The following is a 23,558-nucleotide window of genomic DNA, read 5'->3' as shown; positions in this document are numbered from 1 at the left end:
GACTAAAAAAATCTAACATTTTTATTCCAATCTCCAATAAAATGGGTTAAATATTTAGATACATACTCTGTGTCAGCAATAGATATATACATGCATAAGTATAATAGAAAAATCTGCTTTTCTTTTCCTAAACATATAAATATTTATTAAGCATCATTAAGTACTAAACGTATTCATCCTATGTTACAATGTATAATGAATTTCAAACATCAAACTTGGTATGCGAAGAAATTTATTTCGGAATTAGGAAGAAGAAGACCATGCTTCAAAGAGCATGGTACAATTTCTCCTTAAGGGAAGTGATATATATATTAAATCATGTTTGCCAAATTTATGATCCAACCTTAATAAATCTGCATAGTCTTTTAGCAGCCTATCTTCATTCTTGTTTTTGTTTTTTTGGTATCGGGGATCAAACTCGGGTCCTTGCGCTTGCAAGGCAGGCGGCAGAACCACTAAGCTAAATCCTGGCCCTATCTTCATTCTTACATTACTCTTTATATAGATCTCTTTTCATGGTTTCTATAATCTTGATTGATTTTAGGTTGGATTACCATATTTTTCATTCTTCCTTCCCTCTCTTCATTTTTTCATAAATACATTTTTATGGGTCACTAAAATTCTTTGTGGACTAAAACTGGTACACAGAATAATTTAACTTTAAAATACATTAACACAGCTTATTAAGAAATTCTTTTACAAAAAACAGTAAATCTTTATTGCTGTTTATGCAAATATATCTATGTGCTTGTATTTTCTTAAGAGAAAATATATTTGCCCTTTCATTTAAAACTAAATTTATATACTGGGAAAAAAGGTCCAAGAAACTGACAATGTCTCTGATATGTAATTGCACTACAGTGGCCATGTGGTGAGTATCATGTTACAAGGCACCTAACAAGACAAATGTTATATGCAACATAAATTCATCTGCTGCTCCCAATACTGCAATATTCACCATGCAAACCACTCCTTCCACGAGGTAGGCCACAAACTGATGAACCCAGTTTCCAAACTTCAATTTCCTGCTTGACAATAATTAGACAACAAATGTGTTGAGATCAAAATAATTCAGGAACTCAAGCCACTCTGTTGGAGGTTCTTCTTTGCTCCACTATGATTAAAGAGTCGACTATTAGTTGTCAATGGCATTCATTTTCAATACCCCCAATACACTGGCATTTTAATATTTGGATCCATATTCCTTTGAAACCTCTGATTTTGCCTTCTTCATGACTTTATTACTGAATTTAAACAAGGTTAAAAAAGAACCACAAAACAATGTTACAAATTTATTTATAAATATCCTAGCTGTTTTCTTTCCTTTATCCTCTTAAAAATATTACTCAAAATTAGATCTGTATAGTTATCCAGCTAATAATCATTATAATGAAAAGTACCTAAAGTGATGAGTCAATCACAAGAACATCTGACGCTAAAAAACAAAAGCCTATGAGCCATTTTTCTTACAAATATAAGAGGAATTCATGAACACCCAAATTCTTACCAGTAAAGGCTTGGCCACTCCAATCCTCACAGCTCCAGGCGATGCCCCCTTTAGGGCCTCCACAGCCTCTTCCAGACTACTGTGCTCCAGGTTAACGTCATTGACAAACATGAGGCGGTCTCCCGGAAGAAGTCGTCCATCCTTTTCCGCGATGCCACCGGGCACCAAGGAACGAATAACAATCACAGTGCTTGCTGGGTCAACTGGATCCTAACAGAATGAGTAGCAATGAGAACTCATTTCCTTTTTACATTGAAAAGTTTTTCTAGGGTGTCCCTTCTGAATTGTATTAGATGGATAACTGCATCAAGTATCTTAAAATTTTCATACAAAAAATTCTATACAAAACATCCAATGAATTATTTGGGCAACAGTTGTCTCTATTTCATATTAGGGAGTTGATGGGGAGTTTGCCAGAAACAATGGCACTCTTATTTGCTACTGTTCTGAGCAGACCTCTTAAATTGTACAAACAACTTTAAAATTCTAATTTTGAGCTGTCAAATTGTATAGCTCATTTGAGGCTAAATGTCAGATGTATTAACAACATCATCTGTTAAATAGGTGTTACGAGATGTGAGTGTATGAAAGGTAGCATTCCTTCTTTTGAAATGAAGAAATATAGAAAAAAAGGTCATGGAGTGTTTGGTGACACAGTGTTTTCATTTACGCAGCAACCTCAACATCAGAACATGGCTGCAGAATCCAGGCCTATACACTCAACTCCCTAGAGTTCACTGAGGCGACTTTCTGTCCAGTGCTAGCAAAGGACAACAGCTGTGCTGTCACACTGCATTTCCTCATCTACTTCTCGCAGAACAGTGCAGGTAAGGACACAGGTGGCACTGTACCATTTTAGACATACTCATAAATTTAGTGAAATAACTGGATACCAGAACTTATAATATGTTCTATTATAAATTTATCATGTACCTAAGACAAAGATGCACAGTAATATTTTATGAATTATAATTAAACATGCTCCACCAATCAAGAACACAGAAAACAGACTTCTCAAATAACAAAAACACTATATGATATTCCTAAAATGTATTCCGTGTTCCTCAAATTTCTGAGTTTAAATATAACACAGCTCAATGAATTCAATGCTAAAAGAAATCCTTTATTATGATCAATGAATCATATAAATTAGTATTTCTAAAGGCTCACAAAAACCAAGAAAATGTCTTTAATGACTGAAACATTTATTTTTCTCTGCTATCAACACTGTATATTTTAGTATATGGCACCTTTTTTAAAAAAAAATGTTAAAAATAGAATATGTTTACCTGATAATCTAAAATGCTAAAACCAAGGCCTCTGCTCCCTTTCTCCAGCTCTATGTGCTGAATGCCAGCCTCCCACATGGCCAAAGTTGTGTGCGCCTCCTCTGTGTCCTGACCCATGGCAGTCACTGTCAGCACTGGGTCTTCTGTCTCCGAGGACCCGATGAGCTCGCCAAGGTCAACATGAGGCTAGATAACAGGCAGACATCTCTTATTTCAGAGGCTCCGGAGTGGCAGACACAGAGACCAACATGGCCAGGGAAAGAAAGATCCCCAGCATATGTCTAGCATGAGGTATTCTCTAAGAAGCAACAGCTTAACATAAAACCTTTAAGAATTCAGGTATCACTTGTTAAAGAAGAAAAATACTAAGTTGTAATTGGTATCAAAAATGTAGTATTTGAAGATTCCTTATAAAATTATACAATGGTTATACTGCAGTAGCATGAGTATGGGCAGTTTTCATTTTTTTCATCACCTTCTAGTCAGAAAAAAAGTAAAGCTATTTTCTTTTTAATTAAAATTTTTACAATATATAACAATTCAAGAGAAAACAGATATGTACAAAAGGTTCGTACTTTATGCAAACAAGGGTTCTAAAATGCTGTTACTTGGGCGCAAGATTATTTCACTAATAAATTAAACAGTCGCAAGCCGTTAGATCTGAAATCAGATTTACTTGGGCTTGAAGCCTGACTTCATGATTTCTATCTGTGTTACCCTTGAACAATATTCTTTTTTTTTTTTTTTTGGCAATGGAAATTGAACTCAGGACCTTGTGCTTGCAAGGCAGGCGTGGTGCCACTGAGCTAAATTCCCAACCCTACCTTGAACAATATTCTTAACATGGGCTTCAAAGTTACTCATTTCATAGAAATTTAAATTTCTGAGGATCAAATGAAGTAACATTTATAAAGCACTTAATACAGAAATTAAAATTCAAAAAGTTAACTTCTTTCAGTAAAAATAAAGTGAATATAAATTAATTCAACTTCATGTGCATGTATAAACATATTAAACTTAAGAAAAATGTGTTGATGAGGATGAAATTCTAATTTGTATACTATCTTTGTTTTAAATCAATTATTGGACAACCTAGGACCATGGATACAACTCTCTCCACCTGCTTTATCGTGATTATCTCACTTATACCACATTAAAATGATTCTTGCCTTTGAGCTATGCATGATTTGGAGTTATGTTTCCTACTACCCTACTGGAGTCACCTATGGGAATATTAAATTATTAACTTTATTCTTCAAAGTTTTCAAAATTATTCCACTATACTGATTACTTCAGTATAATGTAAGTCAAATTCCAACATTATCTCTCAGTATATTTTAAATGAGATTTAGTGAGGCTATAAATTATGCAGAGCCCAACTCTTAACTTTAGAAATGTACTGTGCATCCTCCAAAAGGCTGATTAGCAACATCACTTGACATTTTGATCTGAATGGAAAAGAAAAGCAGATAGGAAAATGAGTGTATCTGGATGTTACAGAGAATTATTTGACATATATTATGAGCTCAAATTTCTTATTTTAAAACTACAGTGTGTTGGGCTGGGGATTTAGCTCAGTGGTTCCAGTGCCTGCCTTGCAAGTGAGAGGTCCCGAGTTAGATCTCCGATACCAAAAATAAATAAATAAATAAATAAAACTACAGTGTGCAAATAAGTAAGACCTCTACATACTGAAATGATCTGTCCACTTGTATTTTAGCTACTCCTGTGCCAGGCACGGAATTGATATAAAAGCATGTTTTTCCAAGTGTGTACTACATATATACTATTTATATACTTCAGATTTTTCTTCTGTAAATGGAGATATATGAGCATCTAGAAATACTGCAAGTAAATTGTACAAATGCCTATGTGATAATATCTAATATTATAGTTTTTATTAGCATCCTGAGTAACTCTTTGAGGCAAGTGTCATGACAAATTTTATAGAAAAATGAAACACAAAAAGATGAAACAACTTTTTCCCAAGGTGTCACAGCTAGTGAGTATCAATTGTGATTCAAACCCAGGTCTGTCTGACTTCAAGATCTACCCTCTAATCACAGGATACGTGAGGAAATCAAATATCCACGACAAGAAATACAGGTTTCACTTTTAGAACAATACATACTTTCAATTATATATTCAGATGAGCCTCCTAAGTTTTATACCTTTTCTGTTAGCTCAATGTCACTTAAGTCCAGGCCGTCCAATTCTGACTGGGTGATGGGAGGCACAGTTCGACGACAGCATACCATTGTCACTTCTATAGGCAATTCTTTTAAAATATTGACCACATCTTGATGATTTTCCCCAAGCAAAGTTATGTTATTCACCTATAAAACAAGATGTATTAGCCAAGTAAGAAAAACACTTAATAATATGAATATTCTTCTGAAAACACTTTTTTAAATTAAATAAATACAAATTCTACTCTGGTGATCACCATAGTTCTGCAATGCCCAGAACTATAGTTAGACCTATGGAAATACTATCTCAAGCAATTTATGCACAAATTTAGAGTTTTACTGTAACTGGAGCTTTTAAAGAACTCTATGAAAAACTATTAGGTTTCATCTATATTTGATCTGCAGTGTAGGAGTCTGGAAAAGGCAAGTTAACGAAAATATCCACAAAGGATAAAGGAGAAAAGTCATTAAAATTGACATTGTTAATGAACAAACTGACATTTATTAAGTTAAAAATGGAAAATGGCACCACCTGGTATGGTGACACAGGCCTATAATCTCAGCACCGTCGGAGAGTGAGGCAGGACTATCTCAAGTTCAAACCCAGTCTAAGTGACTTAGCAAAAACGTATTTCAAAATAAAATTTTTATAGAAGGGCTGGGGAGACACTTTTCAGTGTTTATCTTTACATTCTCTGTTGAGATCTAGGTTACCTATTCTAAAAATTAAATTTATTTCTAAAACTTCAAAAAAGTATTGTAAATTCTTTGTACCTGAAGCAAAACAAAAACCAAAATAAATTAAGGTCTGAAGCTCCATGTTCATATAGATTTGAAATTTTTGCTTTGAGTGGATTTAAATAGATCTCAATTATTCTGGGGGGGGGTGTAAAATAAGACCTTACAAATCAACCATATTGCAGCCTTTTCAGTCTCATTTATGGAAGAGAAAGAAAAGCACAGTTCCATACTTCCAAGAGCTCATCTCCACTGAAGAGCTTCCCACTGTGTCCAACAGGACCTTCTGGCAGAACAGACCGAATAAAGTGATGTCCCACTGTTGCTTCCAGACTTATCCCCAGTCCACTGTTCTCACTAAACTTGCTCACATGAGCCACCTGAAAGGGAAAAATAATATCACAATTTTACTATATTCTTCCTGTTGCTCTACTTGTGCATATATTTTATGTTCACCTCAAAATTTTCAGTTTTGTAACAAAAGCTTCAAAAACCATATTGTAATCCTGCAAAGCTTTGGAGCTTTCCCTTTGATATAGTACTGATGTCTATTGGTTTTCTGAATCAAAAATACCAGAGAAGCAGCCAGCTGCAATCACCCAAGATGTTTTTCAGTGTGTATAGATGCTCATAATAGATGGAAGGCCATTAGAACTTCTTTAAACCCTTAGCCCCAAAAAGAGTATAAAAAAGACACATACTTAGCACTTAGTACCAGGTGCCAAGGACTATGCTGATCTCATTTCATAATTATCTCATTTGCTTTTCATACACAGATACAATTTCTCTCCTTGTATTTAAAAGGTAAAATGAGACTCAAAGAGGTTAATTTAACCATAGCTTTCCAGGTAGAAAGGGGGTATTAGACAATCCGACTCTACAACCTGCCTGACACTATGTTGTACTGAGGGAAAACAATGATCATTAAAAGTGAATAAAAGCTTCTTACAGTTATGCTCACTAATAAATAATGTTAGGAAAGTACCTATTTTTGCACAGAATCCAATATTTATATTAAAATCAGTATATATGCTAAAGATGATCAACTTCAATCTTTTATTCCAAATTTAATGAAATAGATAAAAAACTGAGAAAAGGCTGTTTCCTTAAAAAGAGTTCTTTCAGGGCAGGGATTTAGTTCAGTGACACTGTGCCTGCCTTGCAAGTGCAAGGTCCTGAGTTCGATCCCCAGTATCCCCCCAAAAAGTTCTTTCACATCTTATTGGTAATTTTTGTAATGTCACTATCAGAAGCAAAATCTCACGTGAGGTTTTTTTTTTTAGTACCGGAGATCAAACTCGGGTCCTTGAGCTTGTGCAGCAGGAGGCAAAACCACTGAGCTAAATCCCTGGCTATAAGAAGCAAAATCATCTCATTTCTAAATTGAATGCTGAATGAATTCTTCTTGCCCCTGAAACCTACCTTAGAGATTACATCCTCTGAGAAGCCTACCAGGACCCCCCTGATAATGTTCATCAGTCCCTCTCTCTGCTTTAGCATTCTCCACTATTTCATTTATACAGCACAACTAGTATCACATAATGTGAAGTCAGACCAAGGTCTCATTTATCTTTGTCTGACCAAGCCCCATGAATAACTTCCTTCTCTCTTAGAGATCACTTCTGCTCTTGGCAGGCTACCAGGAGTACCACCGACAGAATCAGGTGCAAAGGACAGAGAAGTTCAGGGTTAGTTCTGAAGTCTGTGACAAAATGGCTAAAGAAGAATGCCCTTCATTATTCAATCACCACTTAGAGAACCAGTCTTAGTTACACATGCCAGCCATTTTCAACCTGCCCCATACAAGTACATGCTAAATTAATCAGCTTTGAGCTGGACCTTAGGGCATTTTTCCTTAACTCAATTTAAAATGGCAATAACAGCTCTACTTACTTAATTCTCCTTTGAAGGTTAACTATCTTAAATGCGTAAAAGATCACTGTTATGAAAATTAAAAGAATACTGCATAGTAAAGAAGGGCTTGGTCAGTGTTAATTATTAATATTGTATGTTAGTAGCTGTTGTCCTTTATCTGTTCTGAAACAAATAAATTAAGCAATACAAAAAATTCTATCCAACACAGTGTTTTATTTTTCCTTTTGAAATTCCTAAAATATTTTGGTATATATCTAGAGGTTAATAATTTGGGTCAACTTTGTTAAATTTCTTTTTAGGATAGCAAATCATGATAGTTTGACTAGATATACAAACTGTTTTATGTTATAAAACATTCAGCATGCTGTATGTGAAATGAAAAGAGTATTCTGAAATAATTTCTTAATACATGAGAGTGAAAAAGGTGAGAAGAAAACATGTTCTACAATTCTGTACGCAGGTCATGATGCGTTTTGTCTTATTTTTAAGTAAACACTGTCACTCTATTTTGATTCTTTTTATAAATCATAGGTTTAAGAATTAGAAAAATACTTGTGTTTATATTACTTATGCTAATAGAAATATTAAAATAATGACGAAATATAAGTTCTAAAACTTGCATTCCATTAATTTCAGCTCCTTGGTTACCATGTAACATTCTCCTGAGTTTTTCAGTACCTGGATTAGGAATTTTGATCTTTAAAAAAAAAAAAAAAACCCACTGGATATTCACTAATTCTTGGGGACTCTTTCTGATGATTACTTTTCTTATTATCATTAACTTCACGCTCAAATACAAGGACAAGTTAGAAAATTAGGGAGGATAGACCAACTTACCACTATTTCATAGTTAATTCCCATGACCCTCTGCCACTTGGTCAGCATCGCAGCTTCTCCTGCATCTTCAGTTTCTTGTCCCTCACCTGAGAGCACCGGATGCCCTAGAATGGTCAGACATTTAGGGACAAACTACAGAACTCCCCACATCTGAATCCTCTCTGCCAGATACAGTGGTCACAGCCTGTGTGCTGTGGGCAGTCATAGTCTTCACCCCAGAGATGTCACTCTTATTTCTACACTTATTGTGATCATTTAAGTTAGAACTATAATCTCTTTCAATAAATATCTTTTAAATCTTAAGTATACTTCCATTCAAGTAGCTATTTATTATCTAACTTTTATGTAAAAAAGTGGGCTCTCTGGTTATCACCAGGAGTCACTGGGTGGTCCTTTGGAGGCTCTGGTAAAAAGCCATGTCACCTCTAGGTTAAGTTCTCTCTAATTGCCACATACTACTTCAGGAAAAAAAGGGTTCTGTTATTACTTAACAAAGAGAAATTTTAAAATAATATACACAATTCCACATACAAAAAGAAAATATAAATCAAAAGAAACAAATACTGAGATTATACTCAAAAGCCTATAAATAGAATCTCACTAATTGGCAAAAAGAGAAACCAAAATTTAAAAAAAAAGAGTATCATCAAGCTGCATAAATGATGTTGAATTTAAAATGCTTAGCTAAAACTAGGAACTGCCTGGAAGAATTACAAGTTCATAGTCAATTATTTCTGTATTTCATCATGGTTCTTATTCATAACGGTTTGCCTTTTAAAAAATCTCTATTAAGCAGTATTCTCTAAATTAATTTTAGCATTCAAATTTCAAATTTAAAGAGTACTCCAAAATCCACATTTCTTATCTGCCTACATTTGGTAGAAACTGAAGAGCTCTCACTGCAGGTATATTCTGCAGACTTGGTATCTCCTAGGTTAAGAAAATGATCTCTTTTTTCACCAAAAGAGACTGCATAAAGATATTATAATTTCAATAAACCTGAGGAGTGAAGGAGACAGAGAGAGACCGAGACTGAGACCAGTCCGCTGACCTTCCTGAGAAATCAAATGACACGTCCAGGCTTGTGCAATGAGGCAAATTTCTGTGGAAGGACCAGTGACACCTTACACCGTGTCGAGGACTTGTATAAAATGAGATGCGTAAGAATCACAAAGTTCTGCTTTATTTTGTTTCAAAGAGATCCTGGGACTCCTGATTATAAGTATTGAGTATCCCCTCCTCAAATACACACATAAATTTCTCATTAGTTGTCTTCACTAGAGCAAAATAGATGGTCCTGAGCCTTCAAGATAGCCCAACACCCATTTCCACTTACTACGTCAATTCCATGCTCTGAACATTTTTATTCTGTTTTTCTATTCTTGTTATTTAGCTTAGTCTAAATAATTTCTTTACCCATTACTATAAAAATGGCAGAATATGATTAATATCTGTGAATCCTACACATCTCCCTTATATGCCTTATACGATATCCTTAACAAACATAAATGCCATTTAAAATAATAAAAAGAAATAAAGATTTTCAGCATAAAAATTGTAATGAAGGGGGAAGATATGTTAAAGACATGAATTTTAATAAAGGGTAGAATTCACACAAAGGGAAGAAGCTCAGTCTTGGACTTTGTTCAGTGGATTTAAGTCAGCAGAGCGCCAAAATAAGAGACAGGTACAAGGAGAACAAGACACATGGAATAGAGAGGGCAGCACTACTGCAGCACAATGGCCATGGAATAAGGCTGTTACAAAAACGTTTAAGGAGCTTGATGAAAGAATTTTCAGAAAAGTTTGATAATATCTCAGTACAATTATTTTCCAAACCACCTTCCCAAAGTTAAAATTCAGAACCTTTAAAAAAGCTGAAAAGGGAAAACCAGCCTTCCAGAATCAGATAGTTTCCTTCACATGAACTTAGAAAGACTTGTCTATGTTTACTTTAAATACCGTATTTTATCATTTTATTATTGTTTGCTCAATAAAGTAGACATGTCAGCTATACAGAAACAAAAGGATTAAGTTTAGACTATACACATATCACCAATTGAATCCTAAAGTCTCCCGATAAAAAAAGTAGAAGAAAAAATAGACCAATTCAGCAAAATATACCAGCTGTAAATGAACTATTTTAATCTATGAGAGCAATTATATCTACCTGTATAAATAGGGATTTAAAACCTTTACTTTTTAGAAGACTTCAGTAACTTACAGTATTATCCATAAAAGTTTAATTTCATTTGTAAAAATAATTTCATTAAAAATATAACAAAGTACATCATAGCCTTCTCTAAAATGTTTACCTTCTTCTTCAATTGGTAACATGCTAATATTTCTCCTCAAAGATAAAGAATCTTCATCTTTTTCATAATTTTCTTAAAGATAAAAACATTTTAATAGTTACTTCAGTAATTTCATCAAGCACTTGAATTTTCAAACCCACTGTAGTTAACTTGAACCCCCAAAAGAAAGTCTGTTTTGGGGAGCTAAATTCCATAGTAACCGTGTATAAAGGAAAGCGCTCTTGTAAATGGACAAATGTTCTTCTGTGACCCGCTTCTCCATCTCCTAGGACTGCAGGAAGCAGTATAAAGCATAAACTCCACAACAGTTACTAGCTTTCCAAATGAAATAGCACTTTTCAGACACGGCCTGACACAACATTGAGCTCTTTTGGCAGCAAGCTATGCGGGACATCAGTAATTTGCAGAGATTTTGAGGTAGCAACAGCTTATGAATGGCATGGCATTTCTAAATGTAGAATTCAAGTTGACTCCTTCAAGGAATTCATTATTTATTATTTAGCCAGCATGGGCTCACAGAAATAATTCCAGTAGCACTGCATCCCCCATAATGAGATCACTGGGATGACGTGCAAAGGGAAGGCCAGACAGAAAGGTAGATGATGCAGAGGTACAACGGTACATGACTCTGCAGGATTATAACTGAGGAATGGTGATGGAATGGACAAACAGAAAGAAATCTGCTCTATTCAAAAACCCATTATATAGTTTATGGACTCACTGCCAGTTCTAGTCAATTTCACTTTATTAAACCTCCTCTTTTTACTTGGTTTATCATAAATAGCTCAGGATAAAAACCATTCTTTATTTTAGAATTAGAAAAAAAAAATCTACATAGTGCAAAGGTCTAACCAAACATCAGATTAATGTGGTAGTACCTCTGCTCATGCTGGCATTAGCCAGAGACACATCTGCGTCTTTCATGATGTCCCCTCGGCACAGGGGCTCTGTCTCCTGCTTCATTCCTCTCCTCATGAGTGTCAGGCACACAGTCTGTCCTGTGTGTCTCAACACCTCCACTGCTTGCTGATTGGTAAACCCTTGAAGGTTGATGCCGTCTACCTGTGAAAAAGACATTTTAAAGGATAAATGGGTATCTGTTCACTAACTCAAGTACATATTTGCTCCTTATTACTATGAAAAATGGGAATAAGTATTTCTCTACGTGGGGGGATAGACAATAATACACTAACAGTTGTTTATAGAGAACGAGTATTAATTTAGGTGCGCTAGGATCTCTTGAGAGGGCTTGTTTGTTCTAATATGGATTCAGAGGCAACATGTCTAGAAATAGTGAGCCAATAATTTTAGGGTGGACCCAGGCATCTATAACTTTTAAAATGTTCTTTTATATTCATTGAGTGATCCTGAGGCACAATCAAATTTGGAAACCAGTACACGAAGGATATAAATGTGGAGAAGGTAGTGAGGAAAAGCATTCACTGTGAGTACCGATGTATCCCTAAAACACATTTATCCTTCCTTAAAAAGATGATATAAATACCTTCCTTTTATATATATATTTTCCTCCTTTTCTGATTCACAAATAAAAACATACTTGAAAATGGCTCCATGGTCTTTTCACAACATCAGCATGATATTACATCATCCCAACCATTTATTCTATAGAATACTGCTTAGGACAATGTTTCAAACCCCAAAATGGCTTAGAATGGCCATCCAACTGTGCTCAAACTTCAGCAAATCCCACACAACATTAAAAGGATGTGGTCAATGATACATATGGCCATTAGTGCACTCCAGCCCATGCTCTGTCTCATCACCTCACCAAGAGAACACCCCGTGGATTGCTTTAAACCTTAATTCTCAAGTTACTTTCATAGCTACTTTAATATCTCTGCTCATAAGATTCCTTTCACCCATTCCTCCTCATAATGCTTCTCAGGATTTCAAGTGCATATTTCCTGTTATGATGTGGTTTACAACTGCATGCTCCAAGAATGGGCTCCAAGACACTTCTGCTTTTAACAGTGTCACTAAAATATGGTATTAGCCACACAGTAGACATTCACCCCAAATGGGATTATGGAGCCATTGGATCATAAGTCAAAAACTTATTTGGAAAGAAAATCACCTTTAGGGGTAGATTAAAAAAATACAGACTATAATATCACTTTTATAAAATTCATGAGTCACAGTAAAAAAGTAGAAAAGTAAAAGCTTAGAAAAGTAGAACGATAAATTTGAGGTTGAAAGTCACATTCAATAATAATCCTCTTGAATCTGAAATGGATATACAATGGCTGTGTGTCATAGCTTTTATAAACACAAGGCTAGCCACACTGGGCACCCAAATGTTTACTAAATGAATGAGAAGTATGAGCTCTAGATCAGTGTTTTTCAAGAAGATAAAGAACCCTTACTACAGAGGTTTCTGGAAGAATATAATAAAGCTTCTAATTAAACACTTAAAAATTCATTTGTTTTATATATGAATACACATGTATACACACATATATAGACATACATAATATCTATATTAATAATATATCAATATACAGTATAACAACATATTTTAATACATAGAAGGGAGGAAAAAGCAAACAATGAGTAGTTAATTATTTTTACAAATAGGGATATTAAAGCAAAAATCTACAAAGCTGGACCTAGATTATGATCTGACACTTTGTGGTCCTATAAATCTTGTATGGTTCTTATGAGCTAGAGAGAGACTTGAACAGTGTCGTCTGTCTTTTTCCTCCCTTCATTCCACTGCTGGCTCCCTTCTGGAAAGACTAACAAATTATATAATGGAGAAAATATTACCAAACAATCTTTGGGAATGAATGAAAAACGAATGTCCCTATTCCAATAACCGGAGAAGTTTCTACTAGAAATGGCCTGGGCATGACTGGATTAAAGGCAGGCCAGCTGAATCTATATATGCAGGAACAGCTGGTCTGGTCTTTGAGAAGAAACTTCAGTAAATCTCAAACAACACTAAGCGGATGTGGTCAGGTGATACATGCAGCTTCTCAACAGTGACCCTAAAAAATACACCAAGCTTGCAGGCCACACCCACTGAGGACCACTCAGTAGCCTATATCATTCTATCAGTTCCTCAGTCAACTACATAAAATGCACACATTCTAGTAGAACCCATCTCAAATCCCATTTGTACATGTAAAGCTGTTTGTAAGAATGAAGAAAGATCACAAGATATGGAATAAAATACCAGAGAAGCATCAGTACAAGTATCTTATGAAACACTATTTCAGTGAACAGAAAAAAAAAGTTATTTCCTGAAATTTTTTTCAAAAATGATTAACGTTTCATTGTACGTATAGCAGTAAAGATTATACTTACAAAGAAATAAGTATCTATCAAAAAGTGGGGAGCCGGGCATTTAGCTCAGTGTTTCTGGCACCTGCCTCGCAAGTGCAAGGTCCTGAGTTTGATCACTGGTACAAAAAAAAAAAAAGCAGGGGCTAAAAAAGCCAGGGCTGAGGGGTGAAAGACAAATCCACAAGGTTTTAAATACTATAAAAACAAAGTCAGGAAATGGAACGCAGGATTATATGATTTTCCCATATCTCAGAATAAAACTTTTCAGTAAAATAAGACTGGAGACACATAGGCTGCTCTTGGAAATCCAATATATTTATGAAAGGAATTACTAGAAGAGAAAAAAAATTAGGGAAAAATGGAGAAAACTGGGGGAAGGAAACTTATCCAAGACTGTAAGTCAAAGAGGGACATGAAAAACCAGAAAATAAATAGAAAAAAATTAACACCTAGATGTATCCTGGTAAAATTCTACATTCTGAAGACCAAAAGAAAAAAAAAAATCTATTAACCTCCATCCAGCAGAGAGAGCACAGTAAAGAACTGTAGTAAAGAAATTATGAATCTAGTTTTATACTCTGTGCAATGTGTGAGAAAATGTAAACTGTGGCTGAAATGCTAAGAATACTGAGATCATATACCAAAATAATTTGTAAAAGGGGCCAATCACAGACATTTTAACTAGGTGGTAAAGAACTACAATTCACACATTTAGAACATAAAAAGACTGGGTTGTTAAAGCTTAGGAAAATTTAAGAAGAGGAGAATTTGGAAGAGGAGGGGGAGGGAGAGGAGAGGACAGAAGGGGGAAGGAGGGGAGGGTGGGGAGGGGAAGGAACAAGGGTGGGTCAGGCAGAGCAGAAACAGCCCTGCAAGTCCCTAGCCCACCCAGTAGGGTATCTTCCCCTTGATTCTAGTCAGAAAAGCTGCATCACCTGTAGCAGAAAAGGGATTCTGGGGCCGGGACTTAGTTCAGTGATTCTGCCACCTGCCTCACAAGCGCAAGGACCCAAGTTCGATCACTGGTACCAAAAAAACAACAACGAAAAGGGATTCTGTTTTAACTCCATCAGAAGGGCAAGAAAAGGTTATTTGGTTGCTAGAGAAAAGTGCTGTTAGGCTGGGATCCACTCACATCCCTTTGTGTGGGAACAGACCAAGGGAAGGCCACACTCGTGGTTCAAGTCTGCCTGAAACCTAGCCAACTGCCCTGGGAATGACGGGACTCGAGAGAGAACTTCCATGTAACAGACTGTTGACAACTGAAGCACAAGAAAGAAGAGCCGATGGAAAGTTGGTCAAATATCTCCACTGGGTTCTTCCAGCAACCCAAGAAGGAACTGGGTAATGACTCTAACCACAGCCCTGGGCACTAAGCACAAAGCCCTCTTGCAGCAGTACCAGTACTGTCAAAGCCAAGATGCCCCCCACCCTGCAACTGAAGTGGTTCTCAGACACGGAAAGCTCAGACTCACTCTTTTCTGTAAAATTTAAACACCAACTGAATGATACAGTAATCCAAATTCATGTAAGAAACTGTGGCATATGAGATCGACTACTAAGCAAAATGTTAGTAAAATTTAAATCTAAATAATACTATTACAACAAAACTGAACTCAAGCATTTCAAATCATAGTCCTTAAAAGAGAAAATATATAAAATGGTATGTAATAAACTGTTTAAAACAAAAAGCAACTGTAAGCAATATAACTGTCTAGGAATAAGCCTGCTTAAATATATCACAGTAGATCCACATTTGCTTCTATGAATACACCTCCAGCTATATATTTTAGTGAAGTAAAAACTAAAAAGTTATCAATGAACATAACACTATTTAAATAATTATATGGAAAATTTCTGAATTTTACTGCAACATGTTCAAATTTTATATTCTTTAACCTAAAAGGCAAAGCAACATGTTCAAATTTTATATTCTTTAACCTAAAAGGCAAAACCTAAAATAAATGAACATGTTATTTACTCTTATGCTAATAAAGAAAAAAGGGTCAAAGATCTCTGCATGGAGGTTCTATGAAAATTCTTTAAAATGCATGGAGCTTTAGGCTGCAAAGATTTTATCTGCAATAGGTTTTCATCATCCAACATGTTAAATAGTTTCATTAAGAAAAATATGTGTATGATTTTTTTACCTATTAACAGTAAGAGTCTACTATGTAAAGAAAAACATGTTTTCTTTATTTTTAAAACTTAGTAACATAGATTTTAAAATACATTCCTTACCCAAATGTCAGAAGATGATACTATCACTAAAAAAAGTCCCATCAGGAAATAGTCATGAACTATTTAAACTAGACTTCAGCTCCAATTTCACAATATCTTCATCTATAATGTGGAAATAATACCCACTTTCTCAGAATCACAATGCATGGCACTTTGTACTGGGATACTAAGGAGCTGGATTAGCAAGAGAATGAAAAGTTATAAATGTGGAAACCCCAAGGCTTCTGTTCAGCATCTGCACATCCATGCTGCATGTGAGCCACAGTCATCAAGACCTCAGTTGGGAGTCGCAGTTAGCTCTGGAGCCTTTTGATCCTAAGAACATTTAAGAGGTCAGTTCAGACTCAATGATACTATGAAAAGAGTACACTGGAACTAGGTGTGATGATAGCAGAGTGCTTTTCTATCTCACAAAAGGAGGCCAAATATCACTTTTCTAATGGGCACAGCCAATACCACAATTAACAGAACAGTTATAGGGAAGAAAAGCTAGTTGGCACAACTCACAAACCTGGCTTCTTAGCACACTCCATGTAACTTCCCCAGCCCTCTCCACCATGGCCCATTCCTATTCATAGACAGCCTGAACCTATTAACAAAATCACAGAACAGCAAAGGCAACATGTGACACTTTCTTATTTATGTGCTTTTAAGAAATTTTTTATCAATCAATTCTTTACTGATTTCAGCATGAATCATCGACTACTTAACTAAAAAGAATAGGTATATGACTTTATTGACAAGTTTGGATAACTATTTGAAAAAATGAGTCCTTTGTCAAACATCTGACCCAGAATACCAACATCTGAAAAGGTAAGTGGAGGCAGTGGGGATAGAACCATTCTCTCACTTTCTGCCCTGAAATGCTATAGTGGAACTCTAGGATCCACAGAACACAATTTGTCAAAAAAAAAAAAAAAAGTTTTAAATTGCAAAAATAACATTTCTTCAAAATAATAAGAAATTATTTCTTAATCTTCTCAGCACACAATTAAAAAATAAAAATAGACTGTAGCCTTCGATAGCTGTTGTCAAAAGAATAGACAAAAAGACTACAGTTGTGAAAATGCAACTGGATGTGGAGCACTTTGCTATCAATATATTAAAAGTCCACAAGATGGTGGCATTTTTCACAAAATTAATGCAGGAACAAAAGCATTGTATAATGTTCTCCAGCAGATTGAGGTACTTTTCACTTTGAGGTAAAAGCATGCTGCTAAAAATTAAACATCAAAAATCAAAACCTTGGGCTGACCCAAGTTCAATCCCCGATACCAAAAAAAAAAAAAAAAAATTCAAAACCTTGCCAACAGTGAAGGATAATTTTATTGAAAGCAAGAAAATTACTTCTATATTTTGAGGTAACCATTTCTTTTATCACTGACTTGCTTAAGAGGAATTATACTTGAGATTCCACTTACATAAAATGAAGATAGTGACAAGTTTAGGGGGAAGCATTTTGAGACTTTTTCAAGTATATAATCATTTCAGGCCCTCGATAAATATCTCCTGAATTAATCAAAATGTATTTGTGTATTTTATACCAGATATTTTAAATAAAGATGTGATTTGATTCTCCTAGAAATCATACAAAGGAAGTTTCCTTATCCCAAATTTGGTGGTTTGCTGAACAGTTAAATATAAAATAATCATAAGATTCAGCACTTCTACTCCTCAGTATATAACAAAGAGAAATGAAAACATAAATCCACATAAAACCTTGTACATGAATGTTTACAGTCGTGTTGTCCATGACAGACAAAAAGTAAAAACAATGCAACTGTAGCATTCATCGACGGATGCCTGGGAAAATGGCAATAAAGGAAAATGAAGAACAGATACATGCTACAACATAAACGAATCTTGAAAACATGCTAAGTGAAAGAAGTAAATCATAAAAGTCTTCAATGACTGCATTTACATGAAATGTTCCAGAACAGACAAATGTACAGAAGAGACCAACAGTAGATTAAGGAATGCTTAGGAATGGAAGGTAGGGGAGTTAGGAGCTGACTGCTACTGAATATGAGGTTTCTTTTTAGAGTAATGAAAATGTCCTAAAATTAATTATAGTATTGAATGTCTAACACTGTGAATACAGTAAAGTCAATGAATTATAAGCTTTAGATGGGTAAACTGTACTGTAATGATATCTCATTAAAGCTACATCTTTAAAAAAGTTTTCTAATGAACAAAGATAGTTAAAGAAAAACAATAAATTAGCTGTTTTTAATTTTTAACTCAGACTCATGTATACATTCCAATTCTACAGCTATTTATTCTTTCTTCCTCCCTTTTCCCCAAATTAAAAAAAAATACAGTCGTTAATTTTCACTGCATAATAAAATGCAGATATACTGAGGAAGCTCATTCCAGCAGATAACCAGACTGGGTGCAAGATCAATGTGGTGTTCTAAGTGGACTTCAAGAGATGAGCAGTAAGTAGGAGTTTCACGGCACTAAACCCAGGAAGTCTCATGGAGATCCAATGGACCTTAAGAGGCAGAAATAAGGAACTCGGCTACCTTTTTTAAAAAAATTGTGGTTAAAAAAAACCACACAACATAAAATTTACTCTTTTAATTACTTTTAAAGGTACAGTTCAGTAAGGTATATTTACATTGTTGTGTAACACACTTTCAGATCTTTTCCATCTTGGAAACTGAGTCACTATCCCACTAAACAACTCCACATTCACTTCTCTCCTGCTCCTGGTAACCAACATTCTACCTTTTGTTTCTCTCAAGTCTGACTAGTTTAGATACCTCGTTTAATATACAGTATTTGTCTTTCTATGACTAGCTTGCTTCACTAAGCATCATGGCCTCCACATGCATCCACACAGTAGTATATGATATTATTTTTCTTTTTAAAGATTGAAGAGCATTGCATTACATGAACATAAACCACATTTCATTCATCCATTCATCTATCTAGGTTGCTTCTGTGAGTTGGCTATTGCACACAACATTGCTATGACTAAGGACTTGTTCATGTTTTGTTTTGTTTTTTTTTTGGTACCAGGGATCAAACTTGGGTCCTTGCATGTGCACAGCAGGCGGCAAAACCACTGAGCTAAATCCCCAGCCCGGACTTGTTCATCTTAATACTCTATCTTCTTACTAATATTAAGATTCCAAAGGAACAGCAGAGACAGTTAACAATAACAAATACCCATTAAAGAAGCATTCCCCAAGATGTCTTCAAAGAATATTAATATATATTTGGGAAGAGAAGACTTCACAATTACAAAAGCTTGGGTAAAAAAACTGAGGTAAAAGAGGTAAACAGATTACTGAAGGAATTCTCAGTCTTCAGTTTTTCAATATGCATTATGAGTCTCTCAGAAACCATACTATACACAGTTTTTCCTGACCATATTTAACCAGAAAGCACTTGGCCAGGATTTCTTTGAATCTGTGTTTCAGGGAGTAGGTTGAACAGCCTAGTTTCCACTAAACAGTGAACTGAAGGTTGGATTCTTTCAGGCTCTCCCTGAAACAGCCATATACTCAATAATAGGATGAGTTAATTTAAGAAGTGTAGCTGGATCTATTTCTTTTATTTTGGGTATCCTTTGGGCTGAAAGGAACTCTGGCCATGGAGTCAACAGTTACAGTATCATTCTGACTAAAAAAAAATGCATGCATCACAAATTCAGATTCAGGCATACCAGAAAGTCACAACATCTGGTCTTTACCTTTGGAGTGCCTATAAGTATTGCTATAATATTAATATAACAAATTTATTGCAATCAGAAATCTAATAGATATTATTCAAGAAGAAATTTCTCCTTTAGAATTGAGATTAGTAAAGCTTTCATCCAATGCTTTATTTTGCTTCCTTGAAATAATAAAAAGGGTTGGTGTGTTGATAGTCTCAAGTCCAAAACAAGATTAAATTAACAGTTAACTGTATTTCTCAAAAATAAGTAAACTAGAAGAATACAATTCTCAAACATGAAAATCTATAACACTATTATTAAATATGTAACTTACTGCTATAATTTGGTCTCCAATTTGGATTCTTCCATCATGTTCAACAGCACTGCTTTTTGTAATGCTCTTTACAAAAATTCCTGATGGTTCTAAGATTAGAAACAGGTTATTTTTCATGACTTACATAACACATTTAAAGAATCTATCCTCCACTCTTGAAAAAACAAGCCCTAACTGAGAAAAATATATATCAACAAGCCACACAAAAAAAAACTGCAGCAAAAGATAAGACAATTGTTGTCTGTCATTAGTCACCTACACTGACTTATTTCTAAGAAAATTTTCAGCTAGCTTATCCTGAAACTTCAGAATATGCAATGCTGATTCAATATTTCATAAGATAGATAACAGAAGCAACTATCATGTTTAAAAAATATTGAAAGTTTACTTTACCTAATTTTTTATCTCCAATATAACCAGCAATAGTAATTCCTAATCCTTGAACATTTTTAGTGAGTTCCACATCAAATGTTTCACTTTCTTCACTTTTCTGAGTAGAAGCATCAACCTGAAATAAAATCAATAAATATATACACAATGAAATAAAATCAATAATTCTTATATAAATACATAAATATAAGTCAATAAATACATATGTACAATAAATATACATAATATACAGAGAAATAAACATTAAAAACAAGGTAAATTTAAAAAGCCAGAGCTTTTATTCAGAGTAATGTGACATAATAAGGTGTCAGAGAACTCAGAGAATTACAGTCAAGAGTACCTCTTTGGTGGTAGCAACATGGACTCAGCATCACACTTTTGCTCAGAAAGGAATGTCAAGAATAAGGCTGAACTTCCCTTTATAGGAGGGATACATTATTGTTTGCATACTCAGTGTTTTAAAAATTAAATATTTTCTTATTAAATTGTTTTCAGGGTTGGTTTATCTTAATTTCTGAAGGATTCAGGATGTTGTCATTGCAAGAACTCAAGTTTTGAATTCAAATCAACAAGTTCAAATCTAGCTTTGCCACTAACTTGTTTTAAGCATTTTTGTACAACTGTCTATCAGGAAAAGAATAAAAACAACCAGTTCAGCTACCATGTATTGAGTAGTTCTTACATGAAAGGCATATGATATGTTTTAATCTCTTACTTCATATAACAATGTAATATGCTTTAGATTCCTCACAAGCCAGTGAGGTAGGCACAGCTCTCTTATGGATTTCTTTCATTGATCCCTGGAGGGAGTGCAGCACCTGGAGGCACTACAATACCAAGTCAGTGAGTGCAGTGGACTGAGCAAGCCCCAGTTCCATCCCCCAGCTCTAAAACTCTATTCAATACACTGTCCTTGGATAGAGAATGTATCAGATATCAAACTGGTAAGAACATCTACTACACCTGATCTTAGTGAAAAGGCTGAGAAGCAATTTATATCAGTTATTATTTTGGGAAAATGAATTACATAAAATTTTCTAAGGAGAAACAGCTAAAAATATCATAGCAGTAGAATTCAAATCTAAATAGTCTGGTTGTAGAGTTTCCTCTTTCAAACAATATGTGGTATGTAAAGCCTACTTGATATTTTATCTTACATTTATACTTTATTTTAATACATTAATATGAATTGATCTATTTTGTAGCTGTTATAAATAGACTGATGTATTATTTTGAAAAGCAGTAGAATGCATCAAGGAAATGTTTTAAACTGCCCTTTGTTTTGTAAATTCAGACGTCACTGTGAAAAGCTATTAATAAGAAAAGTATGTCTTTTTTCATTAGTGTCCTTCATTAGTATCCTTCCTGGAATCATAGCAGGAAGGGGGTTTCTCAAATGTCAGCTCTAACATGTAGCATTATTAATTGTATGGACTGAAGAGCAAAGGTCCCTAAATTAAGCATTCGTGAAGTGGCACAGCATGTTATCAATAAGCAACTGGTAGTAATCATTAGTGTGAAGTCAGCAGATTCTATATAGAGAACCCTAAGAAGAACATGCCATAATTAAGGCTAATGAGTTCTAAAGGATATAAAGGTTGGGGAGAGGTGGTAATATTTTCTGATTTCCTTTCAACAAACTTAGTATATCTGATATCTGATGTTCCACCTAAATGAGTTACAATTTTACAATAAAGTTTGATTTATTTTTCATTGCACATAATTATCTGTGCAAACTTAGCAAAAGTTTAAAGTTTAGATAATTACAAGAAAATGACAGGATGAAATCTGCTTCAATTGAAACAAATGTGTTTTCTATTTTTAATAAGACTTATGCGAGTGCTATTTTAGAGGGTGGCAATTTGACTATCGAATGGTTTCAAAAGGGGCACAAGCTTCAGAAATGATGAAATGCACAGAATAGATATTTTTCTAAGCTTTCAATTACATCAAGTGGTTTTCAGTATTGCATTCATTTATATATTGCTGAATAAAATGTTTTGTTTACCACAAAAGAATGCCATTTAAACACTTTCATAAACAAGATTTCTTTCTTCTCTTTGCAAAGAATAGCAAGCAAACTCAATTCCAAAAATAACAGAATCATGGAAATTTCAAGGATTCTAATAAAATTTTAAAGGGCTAGTGGAGGTTAGGATATTAAAAATATTGTAACAACTGGTTAAAAACAACTTTAATAGAAGAAAACAAATTTTTGCATCTATGTGAGAGGTATATAGGACTTGTGCTTGTGTAAATTTTAACAAGAAATTGGGTGAAATTCTCTTCTTAAATAGTTCAGAGGTTTCTGGATATAATTATTGTGGTGATACTATACACAGTAGTCTTGTGACCTGTAAACCAGGTGAGACAGCTAACTTCCAATAATTTTGAAATTTTCCACCATTTTCACATCAAGTTAAGAACAAAGAATCCTATACTTATGAATAAAACTTTTATTATAATACCTTTTATTATAACACAACTTTTGATTTTAAAAAATTATATAACTGTGTCAAGAATATTGACTGTTCATACAGATCTGATCAGAGCTCTAGACATACCTGAAAACAATAAAACTGAAAGGTTTTTACGCTGTATTTACTCCTACTAAAAATGTTGCCACTCTCCAACCTTTACACATGGAAAACAAAAACAAAAAGACTACAAAGAAAGTTGTTAAAAGAGAATAATTAGAACTATGACCTTATGGAAAGCTTTCTAATTAAGAGAAAAAATATAATTAAGCACTTTAGTTAGGTGTAACAAATAATTATTTGTAAAATATCCACATTTCAAAATCTTAACCTCATAAATGAGCTGCTTAGAGAAAAATGTAACATTATCTAGCATTTTTAAGCAACCTATATTTC

General features: G+C 34.4%; 1 protein-coding gene and 1 non-coding gene across 38 annotated transcripts in view; both read right to left on the bottom strand.

Moving 5' to 3' along the window:
• Positions 1–23,558, bottom strand: part of Mpdz (multiple PDZ domain crumbs cell polarity complex component) — a 159,349-nt gene that overhangs the window by 87,211 nt on the left and 48,580 nt on the right. For 35 of the 37 annotated variants that reach the window (XR_015440073.1, XR_015440072.1, XM_087183939.1 and 32 more), the window contains 9 exons: positions 20,689–20,803; positions 20,296–20,384; positions 11,629–11,812; positions 10,751–10,822; positions 8,436–8,539; positions 5,957–6,103; positions 4,968–5,132; positions 2,797–2,982; positions 1,508–1,717 (listed from right to left, as the gene is read on the bottom strand). Coding sequence is in view for 35 of the 37 variants with exons in the window: in XM_087183939.1 (XP_087040065.1) it covers positions 1,508–1,717; positions 2,797–2,982; positions 4,968–5,132; positions 5,957–6,103; positions 8,436–8,539; positions 10,751–10,822; positions 11,629–11,812; positions 20,296–20,384; positions 20,689–20,803 (1,272 nt within the window). In the remaining 2 variants the exon portion in view is untranslated. The remainder of the gene's footprint in view (positions 1–1,507; positions 1,718–2,796; positions 2,983–4,967; positions 5,133–5,956; positions 6,104–8,435; positions 8,540–10,750; positions 10,823–11,628; positions 11,813–20,295; positions 20,385–20,688; positions 20,804–23,558) is intronic. The other 2 variants (XM_087183951.1, XM_087183943.1) reach the window with 2 other exon arrangements.
• LOC147825915 (U2 spliceosomal RNA) lies at positions 21,490–21,678 on the bottom strand. Its single transcript, XR_015440191.1, has one exon. It is a non-coding gene; the product is annotated as a U2 spliceosomal RNA (small nuclear RNA).

This window comes from Heterocephalus glaber, unplaced genomic scaffold (assembly GCF_053883595.1).
Source record: "Heterocephalus glaber isolate CG9 unplaced genomic scaffold, H.glaber_assembly_v1.0 deba00001481, whole genome shotgun sequence".
Classification (NCBI taxonomy): domain Eukaryota; kingdom Metazoa; phylum Chordata; class Mammalia; order Rodentia; family Bathyergidae; genus Heterocephalus; species Heterocephalus glaber.
This window is presented reverse-complemented; position numbering and strand designations above follow the sequence as displayed.